Source organism: Myotis myotis, unplaced genomic scaffold (genome assembly GCF_014108235.1).
Source record: "Myotis myotis isolate mMyoMyo1 unplaced genomic scaffold, mMyoMyo1.p scaffold_m19_p_10, whole genome shotgun sequence".
Lineage (NCBI taxonomy): Eukaryota > Metazoa > Chordata > Mammalia > Chiroptera > Vespertilionidae > Myotis > Myotis myotis.
In genome coordinates, this window is record NW_023416314.1 from 45,305,713 (window position 1) to 45,331,910 (window position 26,198).

General features: G+C 38.2%; 3 protein-coding genes across 3 annotated transcripts; all 3 read right to left on the minus strand.

The window, feature by feature from the left end:
* Positions 1 to 4,051: 4,051 nt before the first annotated feature.
* Positions 4,052 to 5,020, minus strand: LOC118665406 (olfactory receptor 10T2-like). The gene has a single exon (XM_036326880.1). The coding sequence runs from the start codon at positions 5,018 to 5,020 to the stop codon at positions 4,052 to 4,054; it is 969 nt and encodes a 322-aa protein (XP_036182773.1).
* Positions 5,021 to 12,372: 7,352 nt separating this feature from the next.
* On the minus strand, positions 12,373 to 13,317 carry LOC118663401 (olfactory receptor 502-like). Its single transcript, XM_036322952.1, has one exon. It carries the CDS (start codon positions 13,315 to 13,317, stop codon positions 12,373 to 12,375), a length of 945 nt encoding a protein of 314 aa, XP_036178845.1.
* A 10,564-nt stretch (positions 13,318 to 23,881) lies between these two features.
* Positions 23,882 to 24,826, minus strand: LOC118663403 (olfactory receptor 502-like). The gene has a single exon (XM_036322966.1). The coding sequence runs from the start codon at positions 24,824 to 24,826 to the stop codon at positions 23,882 to 23,884; it is 945 nt and encodes a 314-aa protein (XP_036178859.1).
* Between the last annotated feature and the right edge of the window lie 1,372 nt (positions 24,827 to 26,198).

Consider the following 26,198-nt stretch of genomic DNA (forward strand, 5'->3'; position numbering starts at 1 on the left):
TTCACTCAGTTTTCTTTTTTTTTTTTAAATCTTTATTGTTCAGATTATTACATTTGTTCCTCTTTCCCCCCCCCCCCATAACTCCCCTCCTCCTAGTTCCCGCCCCACCCTCAACCCTCACTCCCCACCCACTATCCTCATCCATAGGTGCACGATTTTTGTCCAGTCTCTTCCCGCATCTCCCACACCCCTTTCCCCCCCCAAGAATAGTCAGTCCATTCCCTTTCTATGTCCCTGATTCTATTATAATCACCAGTTCATTCTGTTCATCAGATTATTTATTCACTTGATTCTTAGATTCACTTGTTGATAGATGCATATTTGTTGTTCATAATTTGTATCTTTACCTTTTTCTTCTTCTTCCTCTTCTTAAAGGATACCTTTCAGCATTTCATATAATACTGGTTTGGTGGTGATGAACTCCTTTAGCTTTTCCTTATCTGTGAAGCTCTTTATCTGACCTTCAATTCTGAATGATAGCTTTGCTGGATAAAGTAATCTTGGTTGTAGGTTCTTGCTATTCTTCACTTTGAATATTTCTTGCCACTCCCTTCTGGCCTGCAAAGTTTCTGTTGAGAAATCAGCTGACAGTCGTATGGGTATTCCCTTGTAGGTAACTGAGTTTCTTTCTCTTGCTGCTTTTAAGATTCTCTCTTTGTCTTTTGCTCTTGGCATTTTAATTATGATGTGTCTTAGTGTGGTCCTCTTTGGATTCCTTTTGTTTGGGGTTCTCTGCGCTTCTTGGACCTGTAAGTCTATTTCTTTCACCAGGTGGGGGAAGTTTTCTGTCATTATTTCTTCAAATAGGTTTTCAATATCTTGCTCTCTCTCATCTTCTGGCACCCCTATAATTCTGATGTTTGTACATTTGAAGCTGTCCCAGAGGCTCCTTACACTATCTTCGTATTTTCGGATTCTTTTTTCATTTTGGTTTTCCGGTTGGGTGTTTTTTGCTTCTTCGCATTTCAAATCTTTGACTTGATTCTTGCGCTCCTCTGGTCTGCTGTTGGGAGTTTGTATAGTATTCTTTATTTCAGTCGGTGTATGCTTAATTTCTAGTTGGTTCTTTATCACAACATCGAGGGTCTCATTAGATTTCTCGAGGATCTCATTAAGTTTATCGGCGGCTTCTAGACAGTTCTTGAGAGACCTTAAAAGTGTGGTTCTGAACTCTATATCTTCCATTGACAATTCTGTCCTGTTTCTTTGTCTCCGCATTTTGTTATGCTTTCTTGGTGCACCCCCTAGTGGTCTTTGTGCGCAGTCTTGTAGTTAAACCTTCATTGTTGTAGCTAATACTAGGGGGGATTTGACCTCCAGGCCAAGTGGCTGTGAGAATCAGCTGTGTCTGCAGTGAGAGAACTTCTGTCCTCTAGGGAGGTGCTAATCTGGCGTTTGCCTGAGGCTATCTGGCAAATGGCTCTGCGCAGGGTTTGGGCGGGGCGGGTGGGTCGAATGGGATCAACAGGGTGCGCCGAAGAGAGCAGTTATGGCTGCTCTCAGTCCTGTCCCCAGGGGCTCTGCCTCTCTGAGTCCCAGCAACTGCTGCAAACCTCAGAGAGAAAGCTGCCCTCGCTCCGACCGAAGCCAGACAGTCCCGCTTCTCCCGTTTGAGTCTGGGTCCCTAAAGACTCGCCCAGATCTGGAGCTCAGAGTCTGCGACTCCCTCCCGATTGAAAACGCCAACCGCGCCCTCAGCCACCAGCCCGCTCTGCATGCACTCCGCACCTCAGTATTTGACTTCAGCACTGCGCCTCCTCTGAGTGTCCGTATGCGTTTCTCTTTCCTCCTAGTTGTAGGACTTCCACTCAGCCAGCGTTCCTGTGGTTCTGGGTGATGTCCGTTCAGTCTTTTAGTTTCACTTTTGAAGTGGTTGTTCGAGGCAGCAAACTCCGGTGTTAACCTATGCCACTATCTTGGTTCTCTCTCTCACTCCCATAGCTACCTTTTTTTTGAGGGAGATGGTATTGTGAGAACACCTGAAATTCATTTTCTTAGCAAATATCCAGTATAAAATACAACATTATTAACTACAGTTATCATCCTGTACATTAGCTCTCTAGAACTTAATCATCCTATGAAACAGCAACTTTGTACCCTTTGACCAACATCTCCCTGTTCCCATTACCTCCCTAACCCTGGTAACCACTATTCTACTCTCTGCTTCTATGAATTTGACTGTCTTAGATTCCACATATAAGTGAGATCCTACAGTATATTTCTGTGTCTGGCTTATTTCCTGTAGTATAATGTCTCCAGAAATATCCATGTTGTCACAAATGACAAGATTTCAATCTTTCTTAATGGCTGGACAGTATTCCATTGTGCACATATACCATGATCATGTGGTTTTTATCTTTCATTCTGTTAATGTGGTATATCACATAGAGTGATTTGCATATGTTAAACTAACCATGTATCCCAGGGATAAATCCCATTTGATCACAATTTTGATTTAATTAATGAAATGAAACAGCTTATGATAATTATATGAGAAGGTAGAGAATTTCACACTATGCAGGGGATATTTGTGAAAATGGAATGGTAAAGATTGTGGAATGGATGGTCAGAGAACCTCTAGTCAAATTTTAATTCAATGTTAAACAAAAAATGGGACCTGGAGACTCAGTAGGATCTGACCACTGTAATCAATGAAGCTGATAAGAATCTTAGTTGCAAGCCCTGCGGCGGATGTCCTCACCTAGATTGACCTCCGCACAATGCTGTACTTCTTGTCTTTGGAATCTTCTTTCTTTGCTGGGGTTTCTCCTAATATGTCTTACTTTCACTTTGGAATCTTCTCTCTTCCATTCATCAACTTTCCACAGTGTACATTCTCTATCTCTTTATCTTAACTAAACCTGATTGCCTGGGAAGGGTACATATGCTTCTCAGCTCTGTTGAAGAGAAGTTGCCTACTCCCCTCTCCTAAGACACTATTGTGTTGACATTCTCCTAGCTCTTTACCATATTTCTGAATCGTTGGTTTGCAATCTTCATGGTAAAACAGTTTACTCACTGGCACCAGTGTTACCCAGCTATGAAACAACATGCTATTGTTTCAGAGTCCTTTACTGACCACCCAGTTTCTTTTCCTCATTTGTTAAAGACTGTGCCACTGGCTTCTTGATCCTTTAACCATTTCAACACCTCGGTCATGGTAACTTCACAGTGTGGATGTTACCATTAGACAACGTGATCTCAAAATGCCTAGACCTCCTTACAGCCTCCACTATCTCCCACAATCCATATGTGAACTTGACTACAATCGCTCAAATAGATTCAGTTGTATACGGCACCTTCCACCTCTGTGGTTTTCATAAATTAGAAGCTGTTTGTCTTTACCTATGCTCTAACTTAAATAGCATTTCAATTATTGCCTTTTGAGGTCTTGAAGAAGCTAATTATGAAACCATCTAGCCTACTCCTTTGGCAGCTTTTTGGCAGACTGGCCTATATTTTTCTTGGAATTTGTTATGTTAGAAATGCCTGTTTCTTTTGCAGTAACTTTCACCAGTTTATATTTCCAGATATTCATCCATTCCCATCTAATTTCTAATTTTCTTTGAATAGAGTTGAAAAACATAATTTCTTAAAATTCTTTGAAATTTCTCTGTATTGTGGTCTTTCACTCATTGCAACTCTAAATTTGTGTTTCTGCTTTCTCCTTCTTCAAGTGAATTAGTGATCTTTCCTTCTTTCTCTCTCAGCCTGTGTCCACTTCTTTCATTCTTTTTCTTTTTAGAATAATTTTCCTCCTCCTCCAAAGGCAACCAAAATTATGAAAATACAGTGTTCCAAAGCATCTTAGATATTTTTGCTACATACATATGTGCATGTGTATATGCATATATATGTACATATATACATATATGTATAATAACATTTTAAAGTATTTAAAAACTACATCCTGTTTATAGTAGGAAAGGAATAAGATTGGGGCATATCAGGCAATTAGAACACACTTTAATTGCTTTGTACATAAAGTGCTGATATTTATTAAAGGTACTCTACTTTCTCCATTTTTATTTATCAGTGCTCTGTAAATGTTTTAAGAACTGTTCAGCATTCTTTTACTTACCATCTGTGAGAAAAACCTGCAGACATTGTCTAGTACTTTCCTTAGAGCTATTTGCATTTCTTTATTTCTTAGACTGTAAACTATGGGATTAAGCAGAGGAGTCAGCACTGTATATGTCACTGCCATTAGCATATCTTCACGAAATGAATCACTGTCCTTGGGTCTCAAATAGACAAAGCCAGCAAATCCATAGTGTATGCACACTACGGTGAGGTGAGAGGAGCAAGTATAAAAGGCCTTATACCTCCCCTTTGCAGAAGGCATCTTCACAACGGTGGACACAATGAAGACATAGGAAATCATAATTAAAATGAAGCTGCCCACCAACACAGAGGCAGTGAATGCAAGAAGGATCGTTTTCTGAAAAAATGTGTAATCACAGGCAAGGGAGACTACAGGTGCGATGTCACAAAAAAAGTGCTGGATGGTGCTGGCGTCACAAAAAGACAAGTTGAATACTATGAGGACAATGCACAACGACACCACAATCCCAGTGACAGAAGAGGCCATCATGAGCTGCAAGCAGATCCTATGGGTCATGAGGATGGGGTAGTGCAGTGGGCTGTGAATGGCAGTGTAACGGTCATAGGACATGGCGGCCATGATGAAGCAGTTATTGCCTGCTAAGCCAAAGAAGAAGAACATCTGTGTGGCGCACTCAGGAAGAGAGATGGTCTTGCTGTCTGAGAGCAGGTCCACCAGCATTCGGGGGATGGTAACCATGGTGGTACAGGTTTCTGAAAAGGACAGGCCAGAGAGGAAAAAGTACATGGGGGTGTGAAGGTTGTGACTGAGCTTGATGGCCACCATTACGGACACATTTGCAGCGAGGATAGTCACATGGGAGAAGAAGATCAGCACAAAGAGGAGATCCTGCAGGTCTGGGAGACTGGAAAATCCCCACAGGACGAATGTGCTCACTGTGGTTCGATTGCCCATCATCTAGAAGGCTCAGTAACTTTCTCCCACAGAAGCAGATATTCTTGAGTCAAGACTCTGATGAGATTATAAAGAGCACTGATATCATCTGGACTTTAATCAAGGATCCCTGGGCAAAGGCAAGACATCTCTCAGTGAGAGATCCTGAGAAATGGGAATTAAATACTCCTTGCTGAATTCAAGGTCAGGACTCAGACTGATGAGAAAGATTCTCGTAGGAGATTCTGTATAAATGTCATAAAGTATGCCTGAATTTTTCCTGGGAACCCCCTCATTTATCTCTCCTTTATCTCCTCTGCAGTGAAAATCTGCACAAAAGGGGGAAAGATGAAAAATACTTGTTTTTCTACCTACAAGAGGGGTAGCAGGTGTAAATATTTGCATGTGATGTTATAGTCTGGCACACAGAAGTGCCTGACAATGTTGACTCCATGCAAGTTTAAGAAGTAAGGAAATGTTTTTGAATGGCTTCCAAACATTCTTGGAAAGTAGTGCTACCCTCAGAGGTGCTCCCCAGGAGGCAGTGGCAGCTTGGCTAACAAGGAGGCCATCATGAACAGACCTAATACATGAATTTACTGTTGAAATTTGTACTGGTTTTCTCTCCATGACAATAATTTAAGGCTGGAGGTGTTCAATAACTGTTTCCCATTCATGCAGATCTTGAAGGCAAAATGGTATGGAGAGACCATCCCCATCCTAGATGGCTCATTTGTGTTCACGATGTCAGGATTAATTCTTGAACTCTCAGGAGAATTTCCAGGATGTTTTCTAACTGATATATTAGTGGAAAGGGCTGCTTTGTAGTGCAGCTCTTATTAGAGCTTAAGTTCCTCTGGTCATTTTCATGAGTTCATCCATTCTGCTGTGAGTGAGATGACAGCACGAAGGACAGGGATTTTCCAAACAAGATGCGGTTTGGTTTCAGTCACTATTGTCAAGGAAGGAAAGGAAAACAGTGAGAGGACATGGGCATGGAGTTAACGGTTGAGGAAAGAATGGTAGAGACACACTGGGAAGTATTTTGTAAGATCTACAAAGCTTAAAGAAAATATACCTTTAGCTGAAAAGTTAGTGTGTTCTTTATGAATTACTGGGCAAAATTTACACAAAGAGGCATGGCAGGTAACCAGTGTTTACTCAATATCTGACATGTGCTTGTCAATATACTGTGTGTTTGATAGAATGTTCTCGCTAAATTTCTCCCAGAAACTCTGCATAAAAAGCATTTCAAACCTGATGTTACAGAAATTGACACTTGGGTACAGGTTACTTAATTAACTACCCAAAGCCAGTGCATTAATTCCACAAATATTTATTTAATGTCTATGGTGTGTTAGTCAATCACATGTGTGGGAAATGTAACATGGGATAAGACATATAACCTCTCCTATCTCAGATAGAGAAAAATGCCATCAAGAGAATTAAATGAAAGTTATATGACAGTGAGGGACTGAATGGCTATTTTGAACTGTAGAATCAGGAAAGCCCTTTCTAAGGAACCTACCCTTACTTTGTGATTGAAATGCAGTAAGCAGCCCACCTTTGAAAGACCTAGGCGGGAAACAACACACAAGAAATAGCTAGTGCAAAGATCTCACAGTGGGAATGAGCTTGACCTGTTCAGGGGATATGAAGACAATCAGTGTATCCAGAACACCTGTCTCATGTGTCATCTTAAACACCCTGTGAGAGAAATAGTACTATTGTGCCCATGCTTGAGATAAGGAAACCATGGCTTAGAAACTTATTTTGTGAAGGCGATAAAGTTTGTTGATAAATTCTGTGTTCACATTTGATTGCATTATGATGACATTTTTAGCGTCTGACTTCTTTACTAGTCAAAGTAGAAGGCTATTTTACCAGTTTGTCCACGTACTTGCAGCATAACCTGGTAAATACAAGCATTTGTGTCATGAGAGTTCAACAAAATAAATGGGGTGCCATCTTCCCCAGGAAGCCTCACTGGGTTTTTTCTTAGGTGCACTGACTAATTCTTCCCAACTCTGTTGTTTTCTCTCTTTAGCCTTTACCTAATTTGGACAGGTGCTAGAGGTTATTAGCTGTCTCCTTCAATACATTTCAATACCCATTAAGATATAGTCACATCACCTAGCAATATGATAACTACATATTGACATTTAATACATACTAATTCAATGAATAATGTGTAAACTCTCAGAGTGGTATACTTGGAACAAAGAAAACAAGACTAGTATTTTCTGATCTAAACAATAAGCTACATTTCCTGTAGCATAAAATGTTACCTGGTTGCCATAATTGCTCCTACACTAAGGAGCACATTGGGATCACCAGGGCAGTCTTCTTGAGAGTTATATATTCTCATTACAAGGCTAATCTTTCAAAGAAGAGAAAAGAAAAACTTCAGGAGAAATCGGCATGTTTAGAAACTCTCACTGTGATTCTGTTACTTCCTTTTTTCATTTGTACTGATAATAAATACGACTTTCCTCATAATGCTCAAGGGAACAAGTGATTGAGAATATGTTAATATGGCATCATTCCCATTGCTTCTGAGGGACAGAGTTTGAGGGAGATGTTTTCTGGCCCAGCATTTTGTGATAAATTCACCCTCATTGGGAGATACACTTCTGTTGACTGAAAGGGTCAATAATTGATTTCTTTCCCTGACAACCCTGTTATTCAGTTCAGTCATGCCCCACCCTTGCCGAGAGATCTGGGGACTTAGTATGCCTGATTTCTTTGAGATATCAGTGGAGACCTACAGGAATTTGAGGCTGCTTCTTGATACTACGCCACCTTGCAGACTCTTTTGTCCAGTCACCACATCAGAACCCTGAACAGTGGACACTGTAAACCAATCTACCTTCCAGGAGACACATCAAAACCATGGCCAGCCTGGGGACCCCTGGGACCATCATGCCGTTCATCATTCCCCACCAGACTGAACTGGAGGGTTTTTCTAGCAGCTACACTTAATTTCTGGGCATGGAGCAATGTTCGAAGGTGGAGCAATGGGGAATATTTATCACCAAGTGTTTGGAAAAGTGCATTCAGCTTTCTTTCAACCCAATCAGAATGAACATCAGCTTTGAGTCAGCTTTTCTACAATTTTCAGAGAAGCTACAGTAGTCTTCCCTTATCCATGGGGTTATGTACCAAGACCCCTAGTGGATGCCTGAAACTGCGGATAATACTCAAGCCTGTATATATTGTGTTTTTTTCCTCTACATACATACTTTTTCATATAAAGGAGGTGCTTTATGACTTCTCTTTAGCATATTCGAATTGCTAACATCACTATTTTGTGCTTTGGGGCCATTATTAAATAATATGTGGGTTACTTGAACACAAGCACTATGATACTGTGCCAGTCAAATTGATAACCAAAACAGCTACTCAGTGACTAACTGGGGTGAGGAGTAGCGCATATACAGCATGGGTATGCTTCACAACCTGGACTGGACAGAGTAGGACAGTGCAAGACCATCATCCAACTCGGAATGGCCCACAATTTATTAAGAATTTTATATATATTGAATTTTCCACTTAATATTTTCAGATCACAGTTGATACAGGGTGGGAAAATAAAGGACTATGTTTTATTGAGTTATAGGTATGAATTCTGATAGAAAAATTAACAGTATGTATATTAGAGGTTTATGAGGCTCATATTTTTTCTGATTATACATGGATTTCTAAGTTCATATATATGTATAAACTTATTTCCTTAGTTCTTACAGTGAGGGTATATTAGATCCATCGCCAAAGGAATACTTGTTATTTTATAAACCACAGATGCATGATTTTGAAATCATAGTGAGTGGTCAAAGGAAAAACGCAGGTGGAGGGGACACGAATAATCAAACTGTTCATATTTTACAGTGAACTTTATAATTAAATAATGAGTGAAATATGGAAATTGCAGCAGGATTTTATACATGTTTTTCTTTACTCCTCCCTGCTTAATTCTTGTGATACAATGCAGCCACTTAGTTAACCTTGAGATTAGACCAGGAATGATTTTGTAATGGAATAGGGAATTGAGCAGCATTAGAGGGGCCTGTGTTCAAATCCAAGCTCTGCTTCTATTACATACAAATTACATACAGTAATCTCCATGATAATCACTTTTCTCCTGTGTAACATGGCTCTACATATACTTTCTTGCAAGGTTACAGTGCTGTGCATACAGACCTGTCGGATATTAAGTGCTCAGAACCTGCTAGTTTTATTCCCATTTGCTAAAACCTCACATGGTTTATAGACTTTTGCTACGGGTGCCCAGCAGTACTTACCTGCTCACAGTTGCCTGGAACACTGTATGAGCTCTTCTGCTTAGTCAGCTCTGTGAAGTCGACCCCTCTTGGCACACTTTGCTTTGGTCGAGAGTTTGCAGTCCTATCCTCAGTTTGCAGATTTCTAACATCCTCACGTTGCTATTGTCTGTGTGCTAATTATGCCAGGAATAGGGAAACAATAGCGTTTATCTCCAGTCTACCTGTACTCTTGGTATTTTCAATACATTTTAACTGTCGATTAACACCCACAGCAACTTGGTTACTAGTGGATGAAGCACAATGTTCATGGTAAATAGAAATATAAAATAAAATTCCATTTTATGTCAAGGAAAAGTCACTTCCAATCTCTTAAAAAGACAAAACATTAATCTACATAAGGAACTCATTGCTCATGCACCATTTTCTACAGTTCTTTCTGCAATATTATTTAGGGGTGAGTTTTAAGCCATTTTCCCCTTTGAATCCTTGTGATATGCTCAGTCTGTGTCTGAGATTACAAAGTTCCTTATAATGATAGGGTAGAATCTTTTCTATTCCTTATGTCTGGAGCCGAGTTTCCTATGAATTCCAATGAGAATTTTGTCACCTGAGACCATTACCCTTGGCACCACTTGGAGCTTCTTCTTCTCCATTAGTTACCAAGAAGATTGTCCTCTGTGGACTTAGAACTCATTGTGGTCTCCACAAAACATTGTTTTATTCTGATGTAGTATCATAATTATTCAGTGAAGTTTGTTCTTATTTGTCTGAAAAGACAAACCAAGTAATTGAAACTCAACTTGTTCAAGTACATTTTGAAATGTGGATGATTCCCTCTGGTATATTTTATTTCCTACTCAATACTTTTTTTTTATAGTTCTGAAAATATGCCATGCCCCACAGGTCTTCTGTCTTATATACAGGGCTAGGGAGAGGGCCTGTCCTACTGGGTGTTGCCCAGGGAATCTTCCAGAAGAAAAGTATAAAAGTATATGAACACATGCGTAGTCATGATTGTTGTGGCTGCTTTCTCATGAAGAAACTCTTCTTTTTGCTAAACAGGAAAATCTGCTGTAATCAACATCTCCATTTACTGTAGTTACACTCAAAATTTTTTTCTAGTATTTCAAGAAAAGTTTAAAGCATAAAGGCAATCTCTTCAATATTGATGTAGGGAAAATTATACAAAAAATGAAATTATTCCACCAGCTTACACCATACACAAAAATAAACTAAAAATGGATAAAAGACTTAAATGTAAGTTGTGAAACCATAAAAATCTTAGAAGAAAACATAGGTAGAAAAATCTCAGACATCTCACATAGCAGAATTTTCACCTATGGCAAGAGAAATAAAAGAAAAAAATAAACAAATGGAACTATATCAAACTAAAAAATTTCTGCACAGAAAAAGAAACCAGCATCAAAATGAAAAGAGAACCCACTATGTGGGAGAACATTTGCCAATGAGACATCTGATAAGGGGTTAATTTCCAAAATGTATAAAGTACTCATACAGCTCAACAAAAGGAAGACAAATAATCCAATTAAAAAATGGGCAGAGGACCTGAATAGATACTTCTCCAAAGAGGACATATAGATGGCCAAGAGACATATGAAAAAATGCTCAAAGTCACTGATCATCAGAGAGATTAAAACAACAATGAGGTACTACCTCATACCTGCCAGAATGGCTACCATCAATAAATTAACAAACAGCAAGTGGTGACCAGCATGTGGAGAAAAAGGAACTGTAGTACACTGTTGGTGGGACTGCAGACTGGTACAACCACTATGGAAAATAGTGTGGAGTTTCCCAAAAAAATTAAATACAGAACTTCCATTTGACCAGTGACTCCACTTTTAGGAATATATCCAAAGAAGCTGGAAACACCAATAAGTATGAATATATGCACTTCTATGTTCATAGCAGCACAATTTAGAACTGCTAAAGTCTGGAAACAGCCCAAGTGCCCATCATCAGAGGTGTGGATAAAAAAAAGGTGACACGCGAACTCATTATTTTGGTTGATTTTTCTTTGTTAAATGGCATTTAAATATATAAAGTAAATATCAAAAATACAAATCTTTGTTTTACTATGGTTACAAATATCAAAAAATTTCTATATGTGACACGGCACCAAAGTTAGGGTTTTTCAAAATGCTGACATGCGGAGCTCAAAAGGTTCGCCATCACTGCTCTAGGTCCATTCATGTTGTCACAAATGGCAAGATTTCATTTTTTACGGGTAAGTCATATTCAATGGATATAACACATTTTCTTCATCCCTTTGGTGTTAATGGACACTAAGGTTGCCACTATATCTTGGCTATTGTAAATAATGCTGCAGTAAACATAGGTGTGCAGATATATTTTCAAATTAGTGTTTTGCAGTTTTTTTCAGATAAATACCCAGAAGTAGAATTGCTGGATCATGAGGTAGTTCTATTTTCATTACTTGAGGAACCTCCATACCATTTTTCATAGTGACTGTATCAATTTGGAATCCCAACAACAGTGCACAAGGGGCCCTTTTCTCCATGTCCTCATATACACTTGTTATTTGTTGATTTTTTATGATAACCATTATTGACCCAGTGATCCCACTTCTAGGAATATATCCCAAGTGTGAGGTGATATCTCATTATGATTTTAATTTCTCTGATGATTGGTAATTTGAGCATCTTTTCTTATATCTTTTGGCCTTCTGTATGTCTTCTTTGGAGAAATGTCCATTCAGGCCTGCTGCCCATTTTTTAACCAGAGTGTGTGTGTGTGTGTATTAAAAAAAAGAATAGATATTAATTCTCCTTTGAATGTTTTGTAAAATATACCTGTGAAGCCATCTGATTTAGGAATTTTGCGTGTTGGGAGTTTCTAAATCACTGATTTGATTTTATTAGTAGTTATTTGTCTGTTCAAATTTTATTTTCAACATGATTCAGCCTTGGAGGATTATATGTTTCTAGGATTTTCTCTATTTCCTCCAGGTTGTCTAATTTGTTGGGATATAATTGTTCACGCAGTTTCCTTTTATTATTATATTTATGATATATTATTATATCAAATCCCACAAAATAACAGGCTTCACTAAGCAATTATTTTTTTGAGAAGCACTCTCTTCAGAGCCCCCTTAATGTCATTGTTCCGGAGGCTGTAGATGATGGGGTTCAACATGGGGATCACCACTGTGTAGAACACAGATACCACCTTATTCTGTTCAGTTGAGTAGCTGGACTTGGGCATCACATATATGAATGTGAGGGTCCCAAAGTACAGACTTACTGCTGTGAGGTGGGCAGTACAAGTGGAGAAGGCCTTGCAGCGCCCCTCTTTGGAGCGCATCTTCAGGATGGTGATGAGAATGTACATGTAGGAGACAATTATGACAAACACTGTGAACACAATGATGGAGCCAGATGTAAATGAGGGGACAACTGCAGGGATACTGCTGTCAGAACAGGAGAGTTCAATTAGAGGAGCAAAATCACAGAAAAAATGATTGACTCGATTTGGTCCACAGAAGAATAAAAAATAGTAGCAAATAGCAAAGGAGGAAGCATTGAGAAAACCACCCACATAAGCCACTATGAGGAACTGGACACAGACTTGTGTGGACATTTTGGTTGAATAAAACAGTGGTTTGTAAATTGCCACAAAGCGATCATATGCCATGATAGCCAGAAGGAGGCACTCCACTGTCCCAAAGAAGGCACCTGAACCAAGCTGGGTGATACATCCATGATAGGAAATGGGATTTCTCTCCACCAGGAAATTTACAAGCATATTGGGTGTGATAGAAGTTGAAAGGCATATGTCAGCAGAAGCCAGGTGGCTCAGAAAAAAATACATAGGATGATGGAGCTGAGGAGAGATTCTGATAAGAATGATTGTGCTGAGGTTGCCAGATACAGTCACCAGGTAGATACACAGGATGATCATGAAGAGGATGACTTTAAGGATGGGGTCATCAGTTAAGCCCAGTAGAATGAAGCCTGTCACTGCCGTGTGGTTTCCACCCCACAGGGAATCCATGAGATAATGTTGCTGCTACCAAAGGAACCAGTGATGAAAGATTATGTTAAAGAAGTTTGAATTCAGTGGTTTATATTTTCATTAATACACATGGGAGTTATTAGAAACAAAATAATTATTCATGCTAAGTTTGGAGTTTATTTTAGAGTCCAGAGCTATGTGCAGTGAATCTTGTATATCTTTAAAATTGTTTTTAGCAGAAACATGAGGGAATCCAATTCCCATAATGTAGATCATTTTCTCTTTATATTTTAAATTTGTAAAATGTTCTTAAATGGCTCTAAATGTATCATTAAAAACATAAGGCTTATAAGAATAGCAAATAGGAATCGTCAGTATAAAAAAATGTGTAAATTATATAATGGAGATGTGAATAATAGCTAGCAGTTATTGCAAGTTTACTAAATGGTAAGCACAGTGTGAAAATTTTAGATATATAGTTCTATATTAATTTTCATGAAATAATTTTGAGGACTTACATTTATAGATGAAGAAACTGATTTGACATTGTAAAGTGACAGCAAGTTTATGTAGCAAGTGGTGGAATCAAGTTGTGAATCTCAGGCAGTTTGAAGCCAGTCCATTTCTTTTATAACTGCACTGTAAATGAAATTAATACTCATAATGAAGTTGAGTCTCTCAGAAATGGGTGGGTAACAAATTACCCTTTTTACAGCTGTGAGAAAGAGGTGCAGGGTTAATCAGAAAGAGTACAATTTCTATCAGTAAAACAAGATCATTTTTTAAAAGGAGAATTATAATTTTTAATAGGAAAAAGAAGAAATAGATAGAAATTTCACATTGAGATTACAAATAAAGACACCTATTGTAAATTTATTATGTATATTTAACATTTCCAATTACACTATTATTATATTGAGTAGTTTGAAATCAACCTAAATATTGTATAAATTTATTTAAGCAAATAAAATAATTTCCTAAAATAACAATGTTTTATAAATAGAGTATTACAGAATGAAACAAATTTATTTTCAACAAAATAAGATGAATGAAATTATAGCCTAAAAAGTTCAGAAGCTTACTCAGCTTCACCCAGCTCATGGCCAGGTTGAACCTCACCTCCCAGTTTTCTGGCTGTATGTTCTTGACTTGGTCAAAAGTATCTGGTTGCGAGAGTGAACTTTCTCTTCCCACGGAAGAATGAAACCCATGTGTCCCTGGCCGGCAAAGAGCAAAGCAGAGAAGCAGAGCTGTCTCCAGGGGTGGGCAAACTTTTTGACTCAAGGGCCACAATGGGTTCTTAAACTGGACAGGAGGGCCGGAACAAAAGCATGGATGGAGTGTTTGTGTGAACTAATATAAATTCAAAGTAAACATCATTACATAAAAGGGTACGGTCTTTTTTTTCAATAGTTTTATTCATTTCAAATGGGCCGGATCCCCACGGGCCGTAGTTTGCCCACGGCTGGTAGCCCAAAGCGCCTGGCCCACTGGCATTGAATTGGCCCCAAGGATTATTTATTGACGCATTCAATCAGGGTTAACTATCATGAAAATCCTTCAGTGACTGCCCACAGCTTACAGCAATGGGTTTCACAGTTCGCTTGCAGAAGGCTGGAGTATGTTTTCAATGTAAGCTTTTCGGTACTGGGAGTGAGTGAGGGAGGAGAGAGAGCATTGACACATAAAAGATTATTCGGGGTCTACTTTTGTTTCAAAATTTATATTAACATTCTGGGTAGGAAACTCTCTTCTTTTCCCTGGAGCTTTTAAGTTGAACCTGCTAGTTTCGTAATTCTCTTTGTCAATCCAGCAAATATTTAGAATCATATTGAAGGGGGACCATTATAATTTCCTCTAAAATATTGCCCTTAAAGTTCAGTATATTGCACTTTTATTTTTCAGTGCTCCAAATGTGTGATTGATCAATATTCTGATTTATATAATACTTGAAAAAATTTTCAAAAATATGTTAAACATAAAAATATGGTAACTCCAGTATTTTATATAAACTTAAGAAAGCATCTAAGTATTTTCAACTTAAAATCATAAGCCTAAAAGTAACACATTTTATATTAGATTCACAAGTCTAATTTGTTGGATACTTTAATATGCAAATTCTCTTAAACATTTATGGACTTGAATATTAATTTACACAAAAAGGTTCCTAGATGTAACCTTAAACCTTTAGTATATATTTGATTTAATTAATAGTTTCTATACCTTTTTTATCTCCTAGGGTTACAAAGGCACTTATCAGATAAGAAAACAATCATATCATTTTAATTGAGTGGCTTGAGGCTTCTGATACCAAGTTCCAAGTTTATCTTTGATCAGAGAAAAATGGGGCCTCATGCTTGCCCAAGATGACTCTAGCCACAGGGCTTGATGCTTGCCCAAGAAATTGGAGCAGGGCTTGGGTCCCCGGCCTCTAAATGGGCACTTTAAAGCCATTCTTCTACAAAAAAAAAAAAAAAAGTTTCTGGTTGCCTGTAAGCTAAAGCATTCAGAACAATGAATAAATGGAAATTTTGGATATTTACAAACAGTAAGTCTCCAAAGCATCTCAAAGCCAGTGAATTTACAAATTAGCATTATGGTTGAGTGTCAAGTTTAGAGAGAGGGAAAGATCATGTGAATTTCTGGTCTTATGGGTGGATAAACGAGGAGTCCTGGTACCCTGAATTATATTTGTTTATATCCACTGAAAAGACTGTAGAAACTTGGATTCATTCAGCTAAGGTTACTTGCTAGCTGACTGCTGAATTACATCTGCCTTGTTTCTCCACCAGGCCTTGTGAGTGCAATTTTAGAGAATAAATGGCAATCATAGATTCCTCACAAAAGCCAAATCTTACCTGTTGACATAGGAATTCATTCATCTTACAGAAATAAATTAATCTCACTGATGTTATATAGTAGGCATGTTTTAATTATTGTTTGCCTTTGGGGATAAACCTCTGAAGATTCTGGAGATTCAAATGTGAATTCAAAAGTACCAGGCATCATTATCACATTCTCAAGTGAGTATTGAGCAGTTCACTTCACACACACACAAGTAATCTTAATGGGTCTGTCAATTTTCCACAGTGACTGCACCAACCTTCATTCCCACCAACAGTGCTTGAGGGTTCCCTTTTTTCCACATCCTCACCAACACTTGTTTGTTCATTTATGGATGATAGTCATTCTGACAAGTGTGAGGTGATATCTCATTGTGATTTTAAATTTGCATTTCTCTGATGATTAGTGACATTGAGCATCTTTTCATATGTTTGTTGGCCACCTGCATATCCTCTTGGGAGAAGTGTCTATCCTGCTCCTTTCCCAATTTTTTTTTTTTTTACTTTCACTAGTTTTTATTGGTTAACATCTTGGTGTTTGCAAACTGTTTAATCTTTTTAAAAAACCTTTATTGTTGAGAGTATTACAGATGTCCCCAGTTCTTCCCCCCCCCCCCCCCCCCCCCGTTACCCACCTCCACCCAGTTCCTATGCCACCCCAGGCCTTCACCACCCTATTGTTTGTGTCCATAAGCAATGCATATATGCATATGGTCTTTGGTTAATCTCTTCCCGCCCCCTCCCCCTCCACCACTTCCCTCTGAGATTCATCAGTCTATTCCACGTTTTCATGCCTGTGGTTCTATTTTATTTATCAGTTTGTTTTGTTCATTAAATTCCTTGTTCATTTATTTGGATTTTTATATTCAATTGTTGATAAATATGTATTTATTGCCATTTTATTATCTTACTAGAGGCCTGGTGCACGAAGTTCATGCAGGGTAGGGTCCCTAGGCCTGGCCTCCCTGCCTCCTCTTTCCCTAGCTCCCTCAATGCCCTGCCGCCACTGCTGGTCGCCTGCCATGTTCCAATCCGCCCCCTGGTGGTCAGTGCACGTCATAGCAAGCAAACTCCTGAGCAGACAATTTACATATTAGCCTTTTATATATATAGATTTTTTCCCCCTTCTTTTTCTTCTTCTTAAGAGTACCCTTCAACATTTCATAAAGCACTGGTTTGGTGGTGATGAACTCCTTTAGCTTTTTCTTGTCTGTGAAGCTCTTTATCTGACCTTCAATTCTAAATGATAGCTTTGCTTGGTAGAGTAATCTTGGTTGTAGGTCCTTGCTAGACATCACTTTGAATATTTCTTGCTACTCCATTCTGCCTTGCAAAGTTTCTGTTGAGAAATCAGCTGACAGTTGTATGGGTACTCCCTTGTAGGTAACTACCTGCTTTTCTCTTGCTGCTTTTAAGATTAGCTCTTTGTCTTTAACCTTTGGCATTTTAATTATGATGTGTCTTGGTGTAGGCCTCTTTGGGTTCATCTTGTTTGGGACTCTCTTTGCTTCCTGGACTTGTAAGTCTATTTGTTTCACCAGGTACGGAAAATTTTCTGTCATTATTTCTTCAAATAGGTTTTCAGTATCTTAGCCAAATTTTTAATTGGATTGTTTGGTGTTGAGTTGTATAAGTTCTTTATAAATTTTTGATATTAACCCCCTATTAGATGTATCATTGGTGAATATGTTCTCCCATTCAGTGGTTGTCTTTTCATTTTGTTGATGGATTCCTTTGCATTGCAAAAAGCTTTCTAGTGTGATGTAGTCCCATTTGTTTATTTTTTATTTGTTTTCCTTGCTCAAGGAGATATATCAGAAAAAATATTGCTACAAGAAATCTCTGAGATCTTACTGCCTACATTTTCTTCTAGGATATTTATGATTTAGAGACTTAAATTTAAGTTTTTAACCCATTTTGAGATTATGTTTGTTTATGCTATAAGGAGGTGGTCTAGTTTCAATTTTTTGCATGTATCTCTCCAATTTTCCCAACACCATTTATTGAATAGATTGTCTTTACCCCATCATATGTTCTTGTCTTTTTTTGTTAAATATTAATTGACCATAAAGGTATGGGTTTATTTCTGGACTCTATATTCTGTTCCATTGATGTATAATGCCTTTTTAAAAAAATGTATTTTCATTGATTTCAGAGAAGAAGGGAGAGGGAGAGATAGAAACATCAACAATGATAGAGAATCATTGATTGGCTGCCTCCTGCACGCGCCCCCCCCCCCTCCGTCCCCCACTAGGGATTCAGCCCACAACCCAGGCATGTGCCCTTGACTGGAATCGAACCTGAGACACTTCAGTCCGCAAGCCGATGCTCTATCCACTGGGCAAAACCAGCTAGGACTATGTATGCCTGTTTTTATGCCAGTATCATGCTGTTTTCACTACTGTGGCCTTGTAGTGTAGTTTGATATGCAGATATTTTGTTGAGGATTTTTATCTCTATATTCATCAGAGATATTGGCCTATTATTTTCATGTTTTATAATGTATTTGTCTGATTTTGGTATCAAGGTAATGCTGGCTTCATAAAATGAGCTTGGGAGCCATCCATCCTCTTCAATTTTTGGAACACTTTGAAAAGCATAGGTATTAATGCTTCTTTGGATGTTTGGTAAAATGTACCTGTGAAGCCATCTGGTTTAGGACTTTTCTTTGTCTTTTGTTGGTTGGGAATTTTTAAATTACTGATTTGATATTATTAGTTGATATTTGTCCTTTCAGATTTTATTTTTCTACCTGATTCAGCCTTGGATAATTATATATTTCTAGGATTTCCTTCATTTTCTCCAGGTTGTGTAATTTGTTGGGATATCATTGTTCAATGTATTTTTTTAATAATCTGTACTAGAAGCCTGGTGCACAAAATTCGTGCATTGGAGGGGGGATCCCTCAGCCCAGCCTGCACCCTCTCCAATCTGAGACCCTTAGGGGGATGTCCGACTGCCGGTTTAGGCCCGATCCTGCCTAAACCAGCAGTCGGACATCCCTCTCACAATCTGGGACTGCTGGCTCCCAACCACTTGCCTGCCTGCCTACCTGATCACCCCTTAACCACTCCCCTGCCAGCCTGATATACACCTGACTGCTCCCCTGCAGGCCCAATTGCCCCCAACTGCCCTCTCCTGCTGGCCCGATCACCCCCAACTGCCCTCCCCTGCTGGGCTGGTCGCCCCCAACTGCCCGCCCCTGCAGGCCTGGCCCCCCCCAACTGCTCTCCCCTGCTGGCCAGGTCACCCCTAACTGTCCTCCCCTGCTGGCCTGACCGTCCCCAACTGCCCTCCCCTGCCGGCCATCTTGTGGTGGCTATCTTGTGACCACATGGGGGTGGCCATCTTGTATGAGGCACGATGGTCAATTTGCATATTACCTCTTTATTATATAGGATGTTTCTGTGGTGTCGGTCATCACTTTTCTGTCATTCCTGATTTTATTTATTTGGGCCCTGTCTCTCTTGTTATTGAAGAAAGAGTCTGGCTAAAGCAGGGGTTCTCAACCTGTGGGTCGCAACCCCTTTGGCGGTCGAACGATCCTTTCACAGGGGTCACCTAAGACCATCCTGCATATCAGATATTTACATTACAATTCATAACAGTAGCAACATTACAGTTATGAAGTAGCAACAAAAATAATTTTATGGTTGGGTCACAACATGAGGAACTGTATTTAAAGGGCCAGAAGGTTGAGAACCACTGGGAAAAAGGCTTAGCAATTTTATCCAGAAAAGTAGCTCTTGATTACAGTAACTTGTTTCTGTTGTTATTTCAGATTCAAATTTTTTATTTTTATTCTTTTATTATTTCTTTCCCTCTACTCAATCTGGGTCTTGTTTGTTGTTGTTTTTCTAGTTCCTTTAAATGTAAGTTTAGGTTGTTTATTTAATATTTTTTCTTTCTTGAGGTAGACCTGTATTGCTATGAATTTCTCTCTTAGAATTATTTTGCCTGTGTCTCATAGATGTTTGGGTCATTGTGGTTTCATTTTCACTTGCCTCGAGGTATTTCTTTATTTCTTCCTGGATCTCCCTGTTAACCCATCATTGGGTAGTGGCTTGTTGCTTATCCTCCACCTGTGTGAATACTTTTCAGGTTTCTTCTTGTAAGTGATTTCTAGTTTCATACCAATGTGATTGGAGAAGGTGCATGATATGATTTTAATCTTAAATTTATTGAAACTTATTTTGTAGCCTAACATATGTTCTATCCTGGAAAATATACCATGTGCACTGGAAAAGAATGTATATTCTGCTGCTTTGGTGTGAAATGTTCTAAAAATATCAATTAAATTCATCTAGTCTAATGTGTCATTTAAGACTGCTGTTTCCTTGTTGATTTTCCTGTCTGGATGATATGCTCACTGATGCCAATGGTATTAAAGTCTCCTACTGTGATGTTATTACTGTTGATCTCTCCCTTTATGTTCGACAAAATTTGCTTTATATATTTAAGTGCTCCTGTATTAGGTGCATAAATGTTTATAAGGGTTATATCATCTTGTTGGGTTGCTGCATCTATCATTATGTAATGTCCTTCTTTGTATCTTATTATAGCATTTTTTAGTCTATTTTGTCTGATATAAGTATTGGTACCCCAATTTCTTTGTTGGTTACATTTGCTTGTAATATCTTTTTTCATCTCTTTAAGTTTGTGTGTGCCCTTTGATCTGAAGTGATTCTCTTATAAGCAGCATATGTATGGGTCTTGTTTTATTCTCAGAGAATTCCTCATTCTATCCCTTGACAGACTATGTATCTAAAAGAAGAAAAAGTATTAAGAAGATATTTGTGACTGAGTTTTTGCTTAACCTTTATGTGCCCCAGTTACATCCTCTGTAAAATACAGATAAAAACAAACTTCATAGTGGTATTTTGATAATTAATTGGCTTAATACTTGTAGATCTCTGACAGCAGTACCTGGAATGTAGTAAACAATCTCACATTGTTAGCTTCTCTTGCTAATACTCTTAATGTTGCCACTACTACCCTTACTAATATTTGACCCCCCAGATTTTCGAACTCTCTAACCATGCAAATATATGAGAAAGACATTATTTAACATAACATGTTTACAAATCTTTTAATAACTATGCTGGGATTCTAATTGCTAATCTGTTAATCAGTGTGGATGCAAGGTCTTAATTATGGTGAGCATGAGTTTGTATAATGGCCTGTCACAGTTGTAGCAAGATCTAACACAAACAGAATTACAGTGAAACATTCAATCAGTGGCCAGGATTCAAAGACAGCAGAACCAGTGGTTCATGACACAGCAAAAGCTTCATTCAGCCATCCACTCATGCATTAATTGCTTCATTCATTTCAACTAGGCATTTATGCTGCTATGAAAATAGATGCATAGGAAGAGAAAAAGACATTTTTGCTATCTATATGATGTTTCCAACATTGTGGAGAAAACGAATATTGAATATTCAATTACAAGTGCACAGAATATTCTGAAGAAAATATGCAGGGTTCTACAGAGGGATAACAGGTTTACTTAATTTACAGGTGGACTGAAACCTCAAGAAGACTTTCCAAAGGATAGAAAGCAGTATTTAGGTTGGTACTTATGGTATAGCATCATTAGGCATTACCGAGGTGAAGACAAAAATGTATTTCACATAGAGCGACTGCATATGAGTTGGCCCTGATGTGGTAAAGAACATAGACATGATTATTGACAGAAAGCCAATGGTTGATTACTAGAGTTTACTAATATGTGTTTGGAGATCAAGGGAAGTGCGTTAAGAGTGGAAAAAGAAACATGGGCCATGCTCAAGACTTTGTAGGCCATGCTCAGAATTGTTGTCTTTATTCTAACATCTTTAGGGATATAAACAAAGAAATTAATTTACTTAGATTTATGGATATGATTGACGTATGGGGAATGATGGGAAGAGAATAAGAGCTGTAAGGAGAAAAAGTAATTAGGTTTGTATTAGTATTCTCTAGAGAAATAAAACCAATAGGAGATGATAGATAGATAGATAGATAGATAGATAGATAGATAGATAGATAGATAGATAGAGCCATTGAGAGATAGACATTTTAAGGAATTGGCATAGACAGTTGTGGAACTGGCAGTTCCAAAATCCAAAGGCAGTCCTGCAGATAAAATTTCAGAAAGAATTGATGTCACAGTGTTGAGTTTTAAGGCAACCAAGAGACAGAACCCATCCTTTTCAGGGACCTTGTTTGTGTTGTTGTTATTTTGTTTGTTTGTTTGTTTGTTTGTATTTGGCATATCAACTGATTGGATGAAGGCCACCCATATTATGGAGATTAGCCTCCTTTATTCAAAGTCTACTGATTTAAATGTCAATCACATCTACAAAATACCTATTCAGCAAAATCTACACTGGTGTTTGAACAAACTGGTCACCAGAGCCCCGCCAAATCCAACTTCACACATAAAATTAGCTATCCTATGGGTACCATACACATATATATATGGCTAATATGCAGATTGTCCGCTTTGGGAGTTCGACTGGGAGAGGGAGAGTTTGATCGCTCATTATGACGGGCACTGACCACCAGGGGGTGGTGCAGAACATGGCGGGCAACCAGCAGCAGTGGCAGAGGCAGCAGTGGTGGCTGCGGCTGGCACACTGAGGGAGTGAGGGAAGGAGGAGGCGGGGAGGCCAGACCTAGGAACCCTATCCTGCATGAATTTCGTGCACCTTGCCTCTAGTTGTGAAATAAATGCATAAGCTGGTAGCTTGGAGTAGAAGTGCTGACAATGAAAATGAAGAGAAATAGTAAATAAATATTAGGCTCAGAATGAAAGAAATTACTCTCAGGTTTCAGAATCGGTAAATTGATTGGATAATGTGAAACACTGGAGGAAAATAAGTTGGGATGGAAAAAGATAATTACATAATTTTAGATAGTTAATGCTGAGGATTCAATAGACAAAAATATTTTTATCTAAAATACTGAGTAGACGCCAGGGAAAGAGAAATACATGTGGTAGTCATTTAGTATATAGAGGTAAATTAAGCTTCACAGAAAATACAATGGAGTTCCCTCAAGCTTCCTTAACAGGATGCAAATCTAATCATGAACAAATCACTCCAAGATTTTGTTCACTCAGTCTATGAAAATATCAGGATCCCTGCTCCTTCCCACAGAGAATCACTGTTTTGACCTGACAGAAGAATTCACAGGGTAGTCAGGGGCATCTCATCCTGTTCAATAATGATGTCCCCTGTAACTACGCTGGAGCCAGAGATGAGGAACACAGGTCACAATTTATGACTCCACAGAGCACTTCCCCAGCTGATAACCTTCCTCCAAGAAGAGTGTCATCAGTAACTTTACTGTCTGGTTGCACTTGGTCTTTTCTACTCATAATGTACTCAGTTATAACTATAATTATCACGTTTATTTTAGGATAAGCTTCTATAGAAAGTAGACACAGTCTTAAAGGTTTGGAGGTACAATAATCATGACAGAAAACAACTTTTGAAAAAATGAATAATATTTAAGGGGATTTTAAGTATATAAAGTATTTTTATGTTAAAAAATTTGTGTTCATAATTATAAATTTAGGCTAATTTGTTAGAAGTAACTGATAATGGGCCTCTAATACTATTTGATATCAGAAAATCTACCCCCTATCTTCACACAATAGCTCCACACTGGCTAATGACATATGGATGAATATATCTTGACCACAGACACTCAATTTCCTTTTATTATATTTATGACATATTATCATATCAAATGCCACAAAATAGCAGGCTTCACTAAGAAAATATTATCTTGTGAAGCATTCTCTTCAGAGCCCCCTTAATGTCATTGTTCCGGAGGCTGTAGATGATGGGATTCAGCATGGGGATCACCACCGTGTAGAACACAGATACCACCTTGTTCTGTTCAGTTGAGTAAATGGACTTGGGCATCACATATATGAATGTGATGGTCCCATAGAACAAGGTGACGGCTGTGAGGTGGGATGAGCAGGTGGAGAAGGCCTTGTGGCGCCCCTCATTGGAGCGCATCTTCAGAATGGTGATGAGGATGTACATGTAGGAGACAATTATGACAAACACTGTGAACACAATGATGGAACCAGATGTAAATGAGGGGACAACTGCAGGGATACTGCTGTCAGAACAGGAGAGTTCAACTAGAGGAGCAAAATCACAGAAAAAATGATTGACTCGATTTGGTCCACAGAAGAATAAAAAATAGTAGCAAATAGCAAAGGAGGAAGCATTGAGAAAACCACCCACATAAGCCACTATGAGGAACTGCACACAGACTTGTGTGGTCATTTTGGTTGAATAAAGCAGTGGGCTGCAGATTGCCACAAAGCGATCATACGCCATGATAGCTAGAAGGAAGCACTCCACTGTCCCAAAGAATGCAGTTGAACCAAGCTGGGTGCAACATCCATGATAGGAGATGGGATTTCTCTCCACCAGGAAATTGACAAGCATATTGGGTGTGACAGAAGTTGAAAATCCTATGTCTACAGAAGCCAGGTGGCTCAGAAAAAAATACATAGGATGATGGAGCTGAGGAGAGATTCTGATAAGAATGATTGTGCTGAGGTTGCCAGATACAGTCACCAGGTAGATACACAGGATGATCATGAAGAGGATGACTTTAAGGATGGGGTCATCAGTTAAGCCCAGTAAAATGAAGCCTGTCACTGCCGTGTGGTTTCCATCACCCAGGGAATCCATGAGATAATGTTGCTGCTACCAAAGGAACGAGTGATGAAAGATTATGTTAAAGAAGTTTGAATTCAGTGGTTTATATTTTCATTAATACACATGGGAGTTATTAGAAACAAAATAATTATCCATGCTAAGTTAGGAGGTTTTTTATGAGTCCAGAGCTACATGCAGTGAATCTTGCATATTTTTAAGATTGTTTTTAGCAGAAGCATTAAAGAACCCACTTCAGATAATGTAGATCTTTTTATATTATCAATTTATAAAATGGCTTTAAGTGGCTTTAAATTTAAACATTAAAAACATAAGACTTATGAGAATAGCAAATAGGAATTGTCAGTATAAAAGAGAAGTATATAAATGTAGGATTATATAATGGAAACATAATAGCTCTTTTTGAAGGTTTACTGAATGGTAAGCAGTGTGAAAATTTTAGATATATAGTTCTATATTAATTTTAATGAAATAATATTGAGGACTTACATTTATAGATGAAAAAACTGATTTGATATTGTAAAGTGACTCAGCAAGTTATATAGCAAGTGATGGAATCAAGTTGTGAATCTCAGGCAGTTTGAAGTCAGTCCATTTCTTTTATAACTACACTGTAAATGAAATTAATACTCATAATGAAGTTGAGTCTCTCAGAAATGGATGGGTAACAAACCCTTTTTACAGCTACTGTGTAAAAGAGGTGCAGAGTTAATCAGAAAGATTACAGTTTCTGTCAATAAAACAAGATCATTTTTTAAAAGAATTATAATTTTTAATAGGGCAATTAAGAAATAGAAAGAAATTTCACATGAGATTACAAATGAAGATACCTATTATAAATTTATTATATCTAACATTTACAATTAAACTATTATTATATCAAGTAGTTTAAAATATCAACCTAGCCCTACCTGGTTTGGCTCAGTGGATAAAGCGTCAGCCTGTGGACTGAAGGGTCCTGGGTTCAATTCTGGTCAAGGGCATATGCCTGGTTGTGGGCTCGATCCCCAGTAGGGGACATGCAGGAGGCAGCCAATCAATGATTCTCTCTTATCATTGATGTTTCTATCTCTCTCTCTCCCTCTCCCTTACTCTCTGAATCAATAAAAAATATATTAACCTAAATATTGTATAAATTTACTTAAGTAAATCAAATCATTTCCTAATATAACAATGTTTTATAATTAGAGTATTACAAAATGAAATAAATTTAGTTTCAAAATAGTAAGCAGCTGAATAAAGTTACAGCCTAAAACATTCACAAGTTTACCCAGTGTCACCCAGCTCATGGCCAGACTGAACCCTGTCTCCAAGTTTTTGTCTGTTAATTCTCAACTTGGTCAAAAGTATCAGGTTGCCTGTAAGCTAAAGCATTCAGAACAATGAA